Here is a 15,774-nt window from a genome sequence, read left to right on the forward strand (position 1 = left end):
CATACTGAGGTAGGTAGGTCAGACAAAGACAAATATATGATATAGCTTACATGTAGAATCTAAAAAATGGCACTAAGGAACTTATTTATAAAACAAAAATGGAGTCACAGATGTAGAAAACAAACATGGTTATATGGGGAGGGGGTGGAGGGGGGCGTAAATTGGGAGATTGGGATTGACATATACACACTAGCATATATAAAATAGATAGCTAATAACCTACTGCATAACGCAGGGAACTCAATACTCTGTAATGACCTGTATGGGAAAAGAATCTGAAAAGAATGAATATATGTATACGAATAGCTGATTCACTTTGGTGTGTACCTGCGACTAACAAGACGTTGTAAATCAACTACACACCAATAAACACACACACACACACACAAATAAGTACCTACTCTACTATAACCCTCTGCTCTGAAAGTTCCTTTTTTTTCACATTTGAATAGAAAATGTATCATTTTCTTTTTCCAAGTGTTTTCTTTTTCTATCAGGGGAAAAAAAAAGAGAGATCTTAAGGACAGTTTTCACTTGCTGCCAAATTGAGGGTTGTCTTTCTCTGGTGGTGTAGTCTCTTAAGTTGCATCTGACTCTTGTAACCCCACGGACTGTAGCCTGCCAGGCTCCTCTGTCCATGGGATTCTTCAGGCAAGAATACTGGAGTAGGTTGCCATTTCCTTCTCCATGAAGCTCCTTTTTTACTTGACATTAGATCTCAGCTACCAGTTCCGTCAGCACCTGTGAGTCTTCCTCATCCTTTCTATCTAGCATCCCAGGGTCATTTAACCAGCTTCCTTCTGCTGCGTGTATTGGTTTCAAGTTCAGTTTGCAAGTGGTACATCCAGTTTCCCTCATTTCCAGCTTCTCGAGGGACATCTTGCTGTGACCTCAGGACACAGCACACTCACTTTTTCCTGCCTAAAAACTCAGAGTCCCTGTCCCCTCTTCTCCCTCTTGCTGCTGCCCTATTTTGCCTCTTTCACAACTGGAACTCTTCATTTTTCCCCAAATAAAAATAGTCTTTCCTTTCAGGTTATAAAAATGGAAACTATTCACTGGGACACACTCAAATGCTACAGGAAAAGTACAAAGAAAGTGACTATCACCTGCCATTCCTGCCTTTCGGAGGTCACTGGGTTGGCCCGCATCCTCCAAAGTGCACGCGGCCACGGGCATCCTTATGTAAGTGGCGTCATCCCCCCTGTGGGGCTTTATCCTCGATGGTCCTCTCAATCCCCCCTCCCATGTGTGGAACACAAAGATGGCTCTTGGAAGAGCCGCCTGTACACCCAGGCGTTCCTAACCTCCATGACCTCAGATCCTGTCTCTCAGTGGAAACCGCTGTGCAGTCACCAATGGCCTTTCTGTGCTAAGTCAGAAGTTTGGGACTTTTCTGGAATGTCAGCCGTTGACTGAAAAATGAGGGAGCCCCAGATAGGGAAGCAGGAGCCCTGGGTTCTGGATGGGCTCCCCTCCCAGGGACCAGCAGGTTGGGCCTCTCAGAACTGCCATCACTGAGCACCCCCTTCATGGGACCCTTCTCTTGGATCTAAGCCATCATGCTCACCCCATGTCCCCAGGTCCAGCCTCTTCCCCAGACATTTCTGCCTCTCATCTGTTCTTCAGGAGTCAGCATTCCTCAGGGAATACCCTGGCAGTCCAGTGGCTAGGACCCCCACAGTCCTGGAAGCTGTGGGACGAGGTCCCAAAAAATGGGAATAACATCCATCTCATTGAGAGGATTCACGGAGGTGACGCATGTCCAGTGCTCAGCACCTGCTAGGTGCCTTAGACGGCCTGCGGATGATTATGGCTGAGGTGACCGAGGCTCTGAGAGGGGAAGGGAAGCGTCCTATTCTAATCTGTAGCCACTTCAGGCATCTAGTAGAAATCGCAGGTAAATCGTTACCCTTCATTCCTCTATGGAGAGCTGGCTGTGTGCATAACTGGCTCATTCCCAGGCTCAAGACTGGTGCCCTCTAAGTCAGCTCCTGGGTGATAAGTCAGCTCTGGGTCCTGGCCTAGAGTACCAGAAACTAGGCCTGCTGCAGGCACTCTTTCTCTTCCTTCACTAGCTTTTGATTAGATTATGTAAAGATATTCAATTAGAGTCCAAGATTTAGAGGACTCTGAACCCCCTGGAACTGTATGTAAAAATATCTGTGTGTATACGTATGAATACATCTGAGCATTTTTCTGGGAACAACTTTCTTTAGGAAGTAAAGGAAGTCTGTGATCCAAAAGATTAGTCATTAGCCTGGTTTAAGCCTCATCACTTTTGACCTGGACTATAGCCTAAGCCTCCAAACTGGTCTCCCCACTCCTTTCTCAATCCTCCACCCACCACAAGGGTACACTTCTAAAGTGCAATGCTGCTTCTCTTTCCCCTGCTTAAATCCTTCCATTGACTCCAGTGGACTAAATTTCTTGCGTGATATTTAGTGTCCTTCATAATCTCACCCAGCCATTTCCCCATATCCTGCCACACCCTAATCCATTTTCTCTGTCCTCACCCCGTCCATGTACCTATTCTCTGCCTTAGCTACACAGAACATTTCATTGCTTTCTGAATGCATCAGGCACTTTCTCATCTCTCATCCTTTGCAAAAGTTTCCCTGTACTCCATTTGACAAACCCATACTCAGGCTTCAAAATCCAATTCTAGTGTAACCTCCTTTGCAATGTCTTCCTGACATCCCCTCTTCCTGCAATTAGGCACCCCTTCTATGCTCTTACTCCTTTATCACATTTATCGCACTAGATTGCAGTTGCGTGTTTAAGTGTTTGTCACCCAAGTAGGTACAAAGCCCTTTTTTTTCTTGGAAGAAAACCTACGACCAACCTAGGCAGCATATTAAAAAGGAAAGACATTACTTTGCCGACAAAGTCGGTCTAGTCAAAGCTATGGTTTTTCCAGTAGTCACGTATGGATGTGAGAATTGGACTATAAACAAAGCTGAGCGCTGAAGAATTGATGCTTTTGAACTGTGGTGTTGGAGACGACTCTTGAGAGTCCCTTGGGCAGCAAGGAGATCAAACTAGTCAATCCTAAAGGAAATCAGTCCTGAATATTCATTGGAGGGACTGATGCTGAAGCTGAAGCTTCAATACTTTGGCCACCTGATGCGAAGAGCTGACTCATTGAAAAGACCCAGATGCTGGGAAAGATTGAAGGCGGGAGGAGAAGGGGGACAGAGGATGAGATGGTTGGATGACATCACTGACTCAATGAACATGAGTCTGAGTAAACTCCGGGAGTTGGTGATGGACAGGGAAGCCTGGCGTGCTGCAGTCCATGGGATCACCAAGAGTCGGACACGACTGAGCAACTGAGCTGAACTGAACAGGTGCACATTGGGCTCGGCCCCGCCCCTGCTGCCCCGCCGGAACTACGTTTCCCAGAAGGCCCAGCGTCTTGGGCATGCGTACTGGAACCCGAGGAAGCTGCGACGCCGAGTTTCACTCAGGCTGCCTCCTCGTTAGAGTGGGAGCTACGGCCGGAGCAGTGCCCAGGCCGAAGTGGAGCTTCAGTCTGAGCGCGGCGGTGTCCTCCAGCCGCCTGCCTCGCTCTCTTCAGTCTCGGTGAGAGGGGCGGCCCGGGCCACCTGCTCGTCGCCTAGGGCTGGGGTCCCGGGGACGCGGGGGAGACCGAGCCGAGCTGGGGCCGGAAGGGGGCGGGCGTGGGCGTGAGGGACGGTTGGGCCGGGCTGGAGAGGCGCTCCGGGCTGAGGTCCCAGGGGGCTTGCGGGGACCGGCCTCCGGGTGGAGGTCCCCGAGGGCGGGAGTTGAGGGGATTGAGAGACGCTCGCAGAGCTTTAGGACCGGTCGGGGTGGGGAGCGGGAACGCCGAAGGGCTGGCGAGGGGAGCGGCGCAGACCCTGAGAGTTTGGCCCGTCGGGAGGAGAGTACCCTTTCCCACAGGATCCGGGAGGCGGCGGCGGGGCCACCGGGCTGCCCTAGTGAGGGTGTGGGTCCTGCTGGGATCTGCTTCCCGGTGGGCGGCTCGCTGGAGCCGGGGGCTGTACTTCTGAGGAGTTCGCTTAACTAACTCCGCTTTCTTCTTCTCAAGTGCGGTCCGCCTTCCAGGAAGTGCCTCTTTTGTGGGAGCCTGGCTCACTTTTGCGGGGTGCCAGTAGCTTACGTTGTGAAGAGGACTTAGACTTCCCTCCCCCTTTGCCCCCGAAACTACCCTTTCTCAAGTCAGCTACTGTCCTCCACACTGGTTCCTCTTCCCTCCCTAAGTGCCAGTAGCAGTGGAAATAGTGTGTGCATAGACGCTTGGTCGCTTAAGAAACTCAAAATATTTCTGCATGCCATGTAGCTCGTCTAGAGTTGTAGAAGGTGGTCTTTCTGGTAATCAGGCTTTACTTAAACCATCAGGGTAACTATAGCTAGGCTTCTTGTTCATTTACTGTGTGACCTTGGCAAACTTTTATGTTCTGTAGTTGATTTCTTGGAGGCTCACAAAGCAAACTGGCTCACAAAATCCTTTCAGGCCTTTCTATGGAAGGGCTTTTTTTTTTTTTCCTTCCCCTAACTAGCCCCTTGATTATTGAGTGGGCAGAGGGAGACTACTGTACCTTCTGCTGTGCCCAGGCTGTTGGAAAATAAATCTGGTGGTTTCCAGTCCCCAGCCACAGCACACAGACCCAACATCTGTGCATTCGTTTTCACTAACTGCTGTTTCCCAATTTAAAACTCGATCGTCTTCTTCCTTGTTGGCAAAGGTGCCTTGGAATTTGTGTCGCTGAGTCAGCAAGCCTTTCAGATTTGCCCAGTTTTTGTTGTTTGCGTTTTCTATCAAGATGGGAATCCACACAAGTCATTCCTCCTAAGGATCTGGTATCTTCATCAAGAAGGCACGGTTTGTGCCAGCTTTCCACAGAGAAAAGGTGAGAGCCACGGGGACTTCACGTCGCTGCCTGTCCAATCTGGTTTTCAGTAGAGAAAGTGTGGACTGGGGAGGGGGAAATTTGAGGTCCCCAAGATGAAAGTGAGCCCTGGGAGTGGATTGTTGATTGCCTCTTGTCTCAGATAAATTCAGGTGGCTTCTTGCCAACAGCTTCTCCTGTTTAACCAGTCTTAGAAGCTACTTTCTGTTTTCACACATGCATTATGAGATGAAGGACACGAGTCAGGATTTCTGCATTGGAAATTTTAATTTCCTTGGTCACTTGAGCCTTTACTGGGTGCTTCCTTTTTGTCAGGCCCCCTGCTCGGTGCTGAGGGTGCAGTGACCAGCCACAAAAACTCTGTCTTCCAGGAGCTCATTGTTTGGTGGGAAAGATAAAGAAACCATAGACAGCGACAAGGTGTTGTTGGTGTGATACATATGGAGGAGTGGGTAATCACAGGGCAGAGCCCCCCCCATCCCACCCCTACCCTTGCGCAGGAGGGAAGGTCCAGAAGGCTTCAAGAACGTGAGAGCCAAAGTGAATTGTGAAGGAGTAGGACCCAGGAAGTAGGGGACGAAGCCAGGCAGAGGAGTCAGTAAATGCAAAGTTGTGAAGAGACCCGGCATGTCTGGGTCATTGTAAGTGTGACTCCAGTGTGGCTGGGGCAACGGGATGGCTACATGGCCTAGAAGCCTGGAAAGGTGGGCAGAAGGTTGAGTGTGGGGGCTTTTGCCTGTCATGCCAAGACTTGGGGGATTTTAGCAGGAGAATTCCAGGAAGGGCCTTGCTAAATGAGCACCCTGGCTAGAAAGCATGGAATGGATTGGATTGGATCGTTCTCCTTGTGACTGTTTCCTTACATCACCCCAGCTTCTAGTAGAGGGAGGTAGACAGGGAAGTTTGTGCTCTGGCTGTTCCTGGGCTTGTCAGAGAGAGAGAACGGCCGGAGAGAACTGTGGACGACAGATGCAATGCTGTAGAAGTTGATGAGAGGGGATTTTCTCACAAGAGGGCACAGCACGGCATCCTGGAGGTGTTTAACTGGGTGGCCAAGTGGGTAGGGTGCCGGGTAAAGTTGAAGCAGAGTTGGGGAAACTGGATGTATATGGGGTAGTGGGTCGTTACTTAAACTTTCTGGAAGGAGCTGGGGAGGGGGAAGTGTAGATGGAAGAGGGGGTACTGGAGGGAGGTGTGCCAGCAGATAGTGTTGACAGTGAGGGACTGGGCTGATGGACTTTCCCCGTGAGCCACGGAATGTGAACGTTGTTTCTAGACCTTGAAGGGAGGTGTGGAAGAGAGGGGCAGGACTGTACTTCAGGAAGCTCCGCCTCGCCCCTGTCTCTGAGGTGGTTGAGAAGGAGAGACAAGTGTGAGAAGCCAGATGAGAGCGAGTGCTCATCAAGGTGAGAGGCTGACAGGTCCGAGCCAAGTGCTCACAGTGCGGGCTGAGGAGGCAAGAGCAAGCCAGGGCAGCTGCTGGGCTGTGGGGAGAAGCTGGAGGAGGGGCAGCCCAGAGCCAAGGAATCCGGGAGGAAAGAGAGAGAAGCAAGGAAGGTGAGTTTGGCTTCAGACATATTGGAGGTACCTAAGAGACAGCAGGAATGGAGCCACGGATGAAGCGTCTCTCATTCATTCCACGTGTGCCCAGGAAGTTGTGTGCCAGGGTTTGTGCTCAGCACCCGGAGATGAATTAAACAGTCACCTCTGTGGGTTTGTTTTAATATTCACCTCAGATAAACAGAGAACTGGATTGCTCCACACTGATCACCCATTCACACATGGCCTACTTTTATTTATTTCCTAAGTTTCTTTTTAATGAGTGTTGTAAGTTCCTGCATTTCATCCATCCACAACAAAAGCTGGGATCTTGAGACAGAATACATATCCAGTGTTTGATCTTTCTTCCCATTCCCATCCTGAGATATCCATTATCCCTTTGCTTTCATTTTTATCTAGTTTTATGGTACCTGGGTATTCCTAAGGAACCTAAAAACATATTGCTACAATTTGTCCGTAGTATTGCATATCACTTGGTTCATTTGTCTTGAATATTGAATAATAGTCCATGGTGTGAACAAACCAGTTTCTGCATCTGATCTTCCATTGATGAGTGCCTGGTCGTTTCCAGGTTTTTGCTGCTGAGAGAGAGCTGTTCTGAACACTTCTATACATGTTCCCTGTTGCACCTACTCAAGAGGTTTTCTTGGGTGTGAACTGAGGGGTGGTGCTTTGCTGGATCATAGGGTAAATAAATATTCAACTTCCATAGCTGTTGCCAGACTCTTTTCTGAAGTGGTTATATGAGTTTGCCCTTGTACACTTCCACACTTGCTCCACACTCTTGCCAACACTTGATATAGGCTGATTTTTTTTTTTTTGCCAATGGAATGGATATAAAATAGGATCTTTGGGATCATGGTTTCTATGTCACCAAACCCTAATGTCAAGCATCTCTACATGAGTTTATTGGCATGTGTTTCTGTAAATTATATCTTCTGCCAATTTTTCTGCGGGGTTCTTGGCATTAAAAAAAAAGATTTGTAAGAGTTTATGTATGCTTGATTTTAATCTTTTGTGCTTATTGCACATATCTTTTTCCAGCTTGTAACTTTCTGTTTTCTTTAAGGCACGTTTTGTTGAACAACCATTCTTGATTTTAACACAGTGAAATGTATTTTTTCATTTATAGTCAGCGTTCTGTGTCTCCTTTGAAAAATCTTTTCCTAACCGTAATCCTTGCCTGTAAGGAGCCCATGCCCCACTGGAGGGGACAAGTAGATAATTGCACTCAGATGTCACATGGACATTGGCGGTTAGATGTGGCCGCTTCTCCCTGCAGGGCAGGAGTGGGTCTAGGAAAGATTTCACAGGGAATTGAGAGATGAGTGAATGGACAGGTAGAGTGGACACTGTGGGTGGGAGGGGGCGGGCATGAAACAGCCTGATCAGTTCTGGGCTGTCCTTGGGGTTGCTGATGGCTGGACCAGGGATGCGGGCAGGGTATCTGAAGAAAGACCTGGACGATCAGCGCGCGTGGGATTACTGAAGCGGTGCGAACAGACAAGAGAGTCACGGGGGAGTGCAGCGAGGAGAGGCAGACCAGGGCCTGATTGCCCGATGCAGGAAAGGTGTGGCTCTGGGAAGCAGTTGGGCTTTCCTGAGGAGGCCCGGGCCACATTGCCACCAGCGTGCTCTCAGGTGCTGTGTTTCACCCTCGGGTGTTGGGCGAAGCCCTTCGTGTCTGCAGAGTGCAGGCGTGCCGCAGGGGAGGCTCGCCAGAGCCATAAGCATTCTCCCAGTTTTTAAAAGAGAAACGGGTTCCGAGAAGTACTTCTCAACTATCCGGACGGTGAGAGCATAGCTTGGCTGGCAAGCCATAGCTCACGGGCCAAGTCAGCCCACAGCCTGTTTTTGTAAATAAAGTTTTATTGGGACACAACCACATGAGTTAGTTTACACGTGGCCCATTACTGTTTTCACACTGCAGAGTTGAGTAGTTGCAACAGACACCTTATGTTCTGCCAAGCCTACAATAGGTACCTTCTGGCCCTTTACAGAAAAGGTTTGCTGGCCCCGCCCTGGGGAGTCATAGTAACTGGTAACCTTGAGAGCGGTACCGGCCACCGCAGCGGTACAGCTTGTTGCTAGCTGGATAATGAATCTGGGTCAGCCCTGCAAACGTTGCCAGGTTTTCTGGTTTTCAAGAGAAGCTGGAAATCTGGATTGATTGACTGATTTATCCTAATTTTAAAACATTGGCTCAATCTGTAAAATTTACAAACTGTAGTAGGCTGAGCAGACACATCTGGCAGGCTGATTTGCCCACATCAACTTCTCCCTCTGCAAACTGATTTGGGAAACCTGTGACTGGGTTTCCCATGTAGCTCAGCTGGTAAACAATCCTCCTACAATGCAGGAGACCCCGGTTCGATTCCTGAGTTGGGAAGTTCCCCTGGAGAAGGGATCAGCTACCCTCTCCAGTATTCTTGGGCTTCCCTGGTGGCTCAGATGGTAAAGAATCCACCTGCAATGCGGGAGACCTGGGATCGATCACTGGGTTGGGAAGATGCCCTGGAGGAGGGCATGGCAACCCAGTCCAGTGCTCTTGCCTGGAGAATCCCCAGGGATGGAGGAGCCTTGTGGGCTACAGTCCATGGGGTCACAGAGTCGGTCGCGACTGAGCTGCTGAACACAGCACAGCACGTACCTGTGACTTCTCAGGCAACTTGCTTATCTTTTGCCTCAGTTTTCTCATTTATAAAACAGAGATAATACCCTGTCCAGTATTGTAAAGATTAAGTGAGAACACTTAGAAGATACTTAGCCAGCACTAGCCTGGTATACATAGTAAGCTCTTGTTGCTGGCCACTGTGCCTGCCATTGCTTCCTCGGCTCCCACATTCTGGCCTCAGGGTAGGCCTGGGAACCAGGGCTCAGCCCACTGATGACCTGTGGGTGGTCAGTTTGCTCCTGGCCAAAGAAGGGGCAGCAGGTTCTTGGTGCTGGTGGAGGAGGTTGTCCATGGAGCAACTGTTGGTCACTGGGGCCCACCCTCTGGATACTGTGTGGCTTTCTGAACCCCATTTGGGATAGTCTGCTCAGACCTGCCTTTGGAGGCCCAGACAGGCACAAGCCAGGAGAGGAGCTGTCATTTCCGTCTTGCAGCCCCAGCGTGCAAGGGACAACTCAAGTGTTAGTCCTTCCATCCTTCAGGAGCCTAGTAAGGTCTGAGTGGCACTTGATGGAGCCATCCCTTGTCTAAACCAAAGCCCTACCTTGCAGTGCTCCTGTTGTAATAATCCAGGTCCTTGGATGGTGTGTTTTTTGCACTTTCTGGGAACTCAGGGGTGGGATGTGTGTCTCTCGGCAAGGAGGCACCATGGTGCTTTGACAGGCCTGTTAATGAAACCCCGTTGGGACGGGAGTGGCCATCTAAAGTCAGGATGGTAGGTTAACAGTGGTGGGGGTTTAGTTCCTATTTACGATCTTTTGAAAGTTGTGGGCATTGTAGAGGTTTGTTTCTGATAACAGAAGTAAAACTTTCCCACTTTAAAAAATGGGAAAAGTTCAGAAGTTAAACAGAAGGTCTCCTGCAGTTTCTCCACTCAAAGGCAGTGGTTGTTAGCATTTGGGTACATTTCTACTGAGTTTTCTCTCTGCTTCTCTTTACCAAGTTAAAGTAGTGCTGTGGGGAATAGCTTTATGTTGACGTTTTCCTCTAATCTCCTTAGATAGATTTCTTAATGATTGGGTCAAAGCAAGTGATGGCCTCACCATGGGGCATGCAGGATCTTAGTTTCCTGACCAGGGATTGAACTTGCGCCCTCTGCAGTGGAAGCATGGAGTCTTAACCACTGGACCGCCAAGGAAGTCCCCTGAGTGAACATTTTTAAACCTCTTGATACATATTACCAGACTGTTTTCTGGAAGGGGTTTATCCTTCCCAGCAGTGTGACTTCTCCGTGTACTCTTGTAGGACTGTGTATTGAAATTAAGTTATTTTTATGGCTTTGAGAGGCAGAAAAATAATACTCCATTGTGTTAAAAACAACACGTCTAGCAAAGGAGAACATTTCTTTGATATGTCTTTGCACAGGATTCGACTTTCCCAGGTCCATGGGAATGCTTTCTGACAGTGCCCGGGTGGCCAGCTGCCCATAACAGGTTTTTCAAGGTCATGCTTTGGTTACTGGTCATGCTTACCGTGTCAGCTGGTGGAGTGTGGAGTTGCAGGCCCGTGCTTCTGGGAAAGCACCCGAAAGAGAGGCAGCTTAGAAAATAGGGCTTAAGGTCACCCAGTCTCACTGGTCTCCAACTCGTGCCCCTCAGATGCCTCTGTCCTGCACAGCAGCTTCCTGGGCCTCTCGGAGTCGGAAATAGAGGGCACCTTCTGTGGTAGAGCACCCCACGTTTTTACATTTTGTGTTATTGATGGGAGGTGTACGGTCACATTTGGAAAAGGGTACTGCTGTTTATAGAAGGCTCGAAAACCTATCTAACCCCCTGAGCAGTTGAGCCCAGGAGAGGGACTGTGACTGTCCCAGGATCATTGCGTGTGCCCACTCAGGCTTGGGCTAGGCCGCTTCGTATTTCAGTGGGACTCAAGGGGGAGGAAATGGGTCGTCACATGTTGGCACATTGATAATCCCTCAGTCTGGGCACCAGTTTAAAACCACGCTCGGGGCCTTTTTCCTGGAGGCCTCAACTGTAAGGGGATCCACTCGTGTGGCTCCCTGACTTGGAGGCCCACAATTAGGCGGGATGAGTTTCACTCGGATTCCTGTGTCAGCTCAGATCTTGTTCTAAAGTTTTCCTAAATCCCCTAGGAATAGAAGGACTCTCAGACACACGTAACTCTTCTCTTTTGTGTCAAACACCTCTCTGGTAGAACAGCAGGGTCCTGCTGTGCCTTGGGACCAGGGGCCGGGAAGGGGTTGGTTGTGGCTAAATCTGAGGGAAGAATGCAAGGGAAGGCAGGATGGTTTTTCTTGTGGTCAAGTTGTTAATACATTTTTTAAAGATAATTCTGGTCCGATCATCGTAAGTAATATGATCGTTGTAGAACATCTGCCAGTATAGAGAGAAGTAAAGAACATATATCCCATACTCAACTCCATCGCCTCTAGTAACATGTCAAGATTTGTTCCTTCCAACCTTTTGAAAATTCGCTTATATAAGGTAGAAAGAACATGGGCTTCATGGTGTCACAGACTGGCCACCTGACCTTGAATACATTTTTTATTTCTTTTGGCCTCAGTTCCTGCGTCTGTAAAATGGGGATAATTTCTACCTTCAGGGGTGATTGAGGGTTGAGAGAGCAGGATGACAGGACACTGGGCAGAGTGCCTGCCTTGCAGTAGACGTTCAGTAAACGGGGCACCTGCCTACCTGAGAGCACAGTGTGCGTGCTTACATACCCTGTGTGTTTTATTTGTCAGGAGAGTTATCCTAAGTCTGAAAGCCTTTTAAAGACTCACATTCCATCATTGGGGTGTACCATAATTTATTTCAGAATTCCCTTACTCCATTATTGTAAAGTATTTAGGTGGCCCCCAGACTGAGGCTTTTTTTCCCATGGCCAATTAGAATAATAGTTTTCATAATTAAGAGCACCCTAAATAGCCCCATCATTAAGAGCCAAAACAAATTAGGTTTTTGAACTGCGGCTTGGGAGTGGTTGAGGCTGTAACAGAGAATGGGTGCCTTGACTGGCTGCTGTGTGTGTGTAACTGCTGCCTTTGAGGGGGAACAGCAGTGGGCATCCTGGGCCTCGCCCCAGGCCCGCCCCAGGCCCCTGGAGTGAAAGGTGCTCCTTCCTTGTTGTGTGTGTTTCAGCCCCTCTAGGATTTGGGGTGTTTGAAGAACTGTAGCTCCAGCTTTGGGTCAGCCTCGGCTCTGCCCTCTGGGAGTTCCCATTAGGATGGTGTGGGAGGGGGGACAGACGCTGAAACCAATCAGTGTGGTCCGGTTCAGATAAGCAGGATATGCGGTGAGGACGCACAGGAGGGTGGAGTCAGCATTTTCTGGCAAGCACCTGGTCGGAGGGCTCGGAAAGGGGCTCTGGCTGAGCCTGGAAAAATGGGCAAGTTTGCTGGGGGCTCAGATGCGGAGAGGATGGGACTCGGGACATGGGCAGCAGGGTCCACGGCTGGGAGGTGGGAATCGGCTCCAGATATTTTGGGACTTGCTGGGATTTGATGCAGCTGGACAAAAAGTGGAGGCCTTGTATTAGTGGGGACAGCGGCCGGTCACGGAGGGGCCGTGAGCTGGGTCTTTCTCATCTCTGGGTCTCCAGGACCCTGTCAGCCTGGACTGTGGTGTGCCTGCAGTCTGCAACTCTAGCTGAGGTTCTCAAGCGGAATTCTCAGGCTGTTTGGCAGACTTCTCCAAGTCGGTTCACCTGGGGATGTGTGGACATGCTGGAGCATACCGCATGTGCTGGTAACTGGGAGGCTCCCCCTCTGGCTGAAAAATGAGTGATGCCTGTCAGGAGGTGCTGGGGGAAAGTCTGGGCTCAGGAGTAATTGGCCCCGAAACCAGTCCTGTGATTTGTACCTGGATGTCGTTCCAGGGACCTCTAATTGCAGGCGCTGAGCTAATAAACCCTCTAGCCATCTCAAGGGCATCCCGTGTCTGGTTCTTCAGGGCGGGAGGTGTGCATCTGTTGAAGTGGTTGCAGCTCAGGGGCAGGCCTGGCTCCCCCAGGTGTGCTCAGAGTTATCTCCGGCCTGACTCACCGCCTGTGCTCTCCGGTAGCACGGTGCCGCCCTGGGCCACCGCTCCTCCCCCAGACTCGAGGGGTAGGCAGGGATGGGATGGAGGGGTCAGGGAAAGGGAGGGAGGCCCAGGCCTGTTGATACCTGCTGGTGCCTTGGCACACCTGTCCGTCTGAGCCCCTGAGGAGTGCACTTAGAGTAGAGGGTGGTGTGGCCGTGTCCACGGGAAGTCAGGCTGGGAGGGGCTGGCCACCTTCATCAAAAGACAAGTGGAGCACCGCGAGTAAGCCGTGTGTGGGCGCCAGAGCCCATGCCCCTTCCTTTCCACGTGCTGCCCCAGGTCTGCCTTCCTCGTGGCTCAGATGGTCTCAGCCTTCTTACGGAAACCCTGCTGGAGCACAGTCTCAGGGACAGCAGTGGAAGCCCAGGGTCCCGGCCTCATTAGTGGCCATGTGAGCAAGTTTCTGAAACTTCCAGGGCCTCAGTTTCCTCCTCTGCTAAGTGGGAACAAAATTCGATGCCTGTGCTTAAGGGGGTTGTGTGGGAACTGGAGCAGATCCCGTAACTGGGACCCTCTTGGCACCAGGGCCCTCCGTGGACGTCACAGCTGAAGGTGCTCACGGCTTGAGATGCAGGCTCCTCTTTCCCTCCCCTTCTTGCCTGCTCCTCTCCTCCCTAAGTGGGGCCTGAAAGCGGAGCTCGATGTAGAGCGCAGACTGAGCTTTCCTTGCTGAGAGAAAGGGCATGAGCTCGGGTTGATCTGGGTCTGCACTCTGCTGTCACTCAGCACTGTATGTGTGGCCTTCAGTAATGCCTTGACTTCTTGGAGCCTTAGTTTCCTGTCCATAAAGTGGGAGAAATACCGCCTTGACAGTGTTCCACTTAACTGAGACGAGTCCCTCTGGTGTTTGTCACTGAACGTCGGCCCCGTTCCCCTCGCACCCCTGGAGCTGGTGCTCTGGGCACTGCCACCCTGTGTGTCCACAGCCCCCCCTCCTTCAGACACTTGCAGGCACAGGAATCGTCATCTGCTCCTGAATTTAGCTGTGCTCGGAGCTAATCCCTGTCAAACTCATGCTGCGTGACATGGCCCGTGCTGGGGCTGGTGATGGGGCTGTCGACAAGGCCGACTCGTGAGGTGTCTGCCGTCTGAGGGGGACAGAAAGACCGGGACCGCCATCACCCCCGTATATATTTCATGGTGCCGTGGAGGAGAAGTTCATGCGACGGGTGGCCTGGGAAAACCCCGAATGATGCAGCTAGGCGGGGGTGACTGGGAGGAGGCCTTGGGAGATGGGTGTAAAGTCTCTGGAACTGGCTGCTGGTCAGCGAGGCCCAGGACCCGGGGGTGGGGCTCAGAGAGGCCGGAGAGGGAGGACCTCGGTGCCCGGGGATTTGGATGTCCGTCTCGGGCTTCACGGTTAATGGTGCGGGAGCCCAGGGGGCCCTGGAGGCCTGGGTGGGGCTGGTACCCACCCCAGCTTTGAGTCCCTGCTCTGCCATTGACCCCGGGCTGCCCTTGAGCCCCTGGTCCTTTCTGAGACTCTGTTTTTGTTTTTGTTTTTTTCTGATTTGTAACACAGCAGGTATTGTTTTGTGTCTTAACAAACCTACTTTGGAAACCGTGGCATCCCCACACAGGTGTAAAGCGTCTTCATGGCCCCAGTCCACGAAGGATTTGAGGCAACTCGTGAAAATATGCTGTCAAAAGATACACTTAGTAGCTGGGCCAGAGGGAAAGTATCGGTAAAAGGACAGAAGCAGGGCTGATGGTTAGCACCGAGAATTCAGTCACTGTGTCTTCCTGGACATTTGTAGAGGCAAGAGCCCTGCTAGGTTGATACTGAATTCTTACTGGCTGCCTGAGCAGAGAGACAGGGCGAGGTATTTGGTTCACGAAGCTTTTAAAGTATTAGGGAAAAAGTGACCGGAAAAGCACGATCTTTTACCTTCACCCAGACTGACCCGGGCAGTGCCACCGTGAGTGTGGGTAACCGCTTGTCTGTCTTTTTTACAGGTCTCCTGGCAGCACTGGGCAATGAACCCGAGACTCCAGCCCAGTGTGGTCTGAACCCGTTGGGGAAGTCGGGGAGTCCTGGGGAAGATGGCCATGGCCCCAAGCCCTTCCCTGGCTCAGGTGTACACCAGCCCGGTGGCAGTGGCCGTGTGGGAATGGCAGGACGGGCTGGGCACCTGGCACCCCTATAGCGCCACCGTCTGCAGCTACATCGAGCAGCAGTTTGTGCAGCAGAAGGGCCAGCGCTTCGGACTGGGGAGCCTGGCCCACAGCATCCCCTTAGGCCAAGCCGACCCCTCGCTGGCTCCTTATATCATCGACCTCCCCAGCTGGACGCAGTTCCGCCAGGACACTGGTAAGACCCTTCCTGCCTCTAGCGTGTGTCTAGGTGTCTACTTCGGGCCGGGCATTGTGCTCTGTGTTCGGGTCACAGAGTTGACTCAGCGTCATCCTGCCTCTGAAATGCACAGGGTCAGGAGGCGATGCTGAGTGATAGCAGGTTCCACACAGTGTGTGAGGTACCGTGTTGTGGTACAGGGTGCCTTGAAACAGTGCAGAGGCCGTCCCAGCCCCTTGCCCTTGTCTCCCAAAGCAGAACTGCCTATAGAGATTCCAGGGTCTAGCAAGCAGCAGGCAAGCAGGC

General features: G+C 51.1%; 1 protein-coding gene across 4 annotated transcripts in view; it reads left to right on the plus strand.

Annotated features, from left to right (window-relative positions):
• Positions 1 to 3,457: 3,457 nt before the first annotated feature.
• DTX2 (deltex E3 ubiquitin ligase 2) overlaps positions 3,458 to 15,774 on the plus strand; it is a 33,869-nt gene continuing 21,552 nt past the window's right edge. For 2 of the 4 annotated variants that reach the window (XM_027961212.2, XM_027961214.2), the window contains exons 1-2: positions 3,458 to 3,585; positions 15,132 to 15,486. In XM_027961212.2, coding sequence (XP_027817013.1) covers positions 15,219 to 15,486 — 268 coding nt within the window. In that variant the 5' untranslated portion in view covers positions 3,458 to 3,585; positions 15,132 to 15,218. Of the gene's footprint in view, positions 3,586 to 3,689; positions 4,896 to 15,131; positions 15,487 to 15,774 lie in introns of those variants that run through there. The other 2 variants (XM_042240518.2, XM_042240519.2) reach the window with 1 other exon arrangement.

This window comes from Ovis aries, chromosome 24, assembly GCF_016772045.2.
Source record: "Ovis aries strain OAR_USU_Benz2616 breed Rambouillet chromosome 24, ARS-UI_Ramb_v3.0, whole genome shotgun sequence".
Lineage (NCBI taxonomy): Eukaryota > Metazoa > Chordata > Mammalia > Artiodactyla > Bovidae > Ovis > Ovis aries.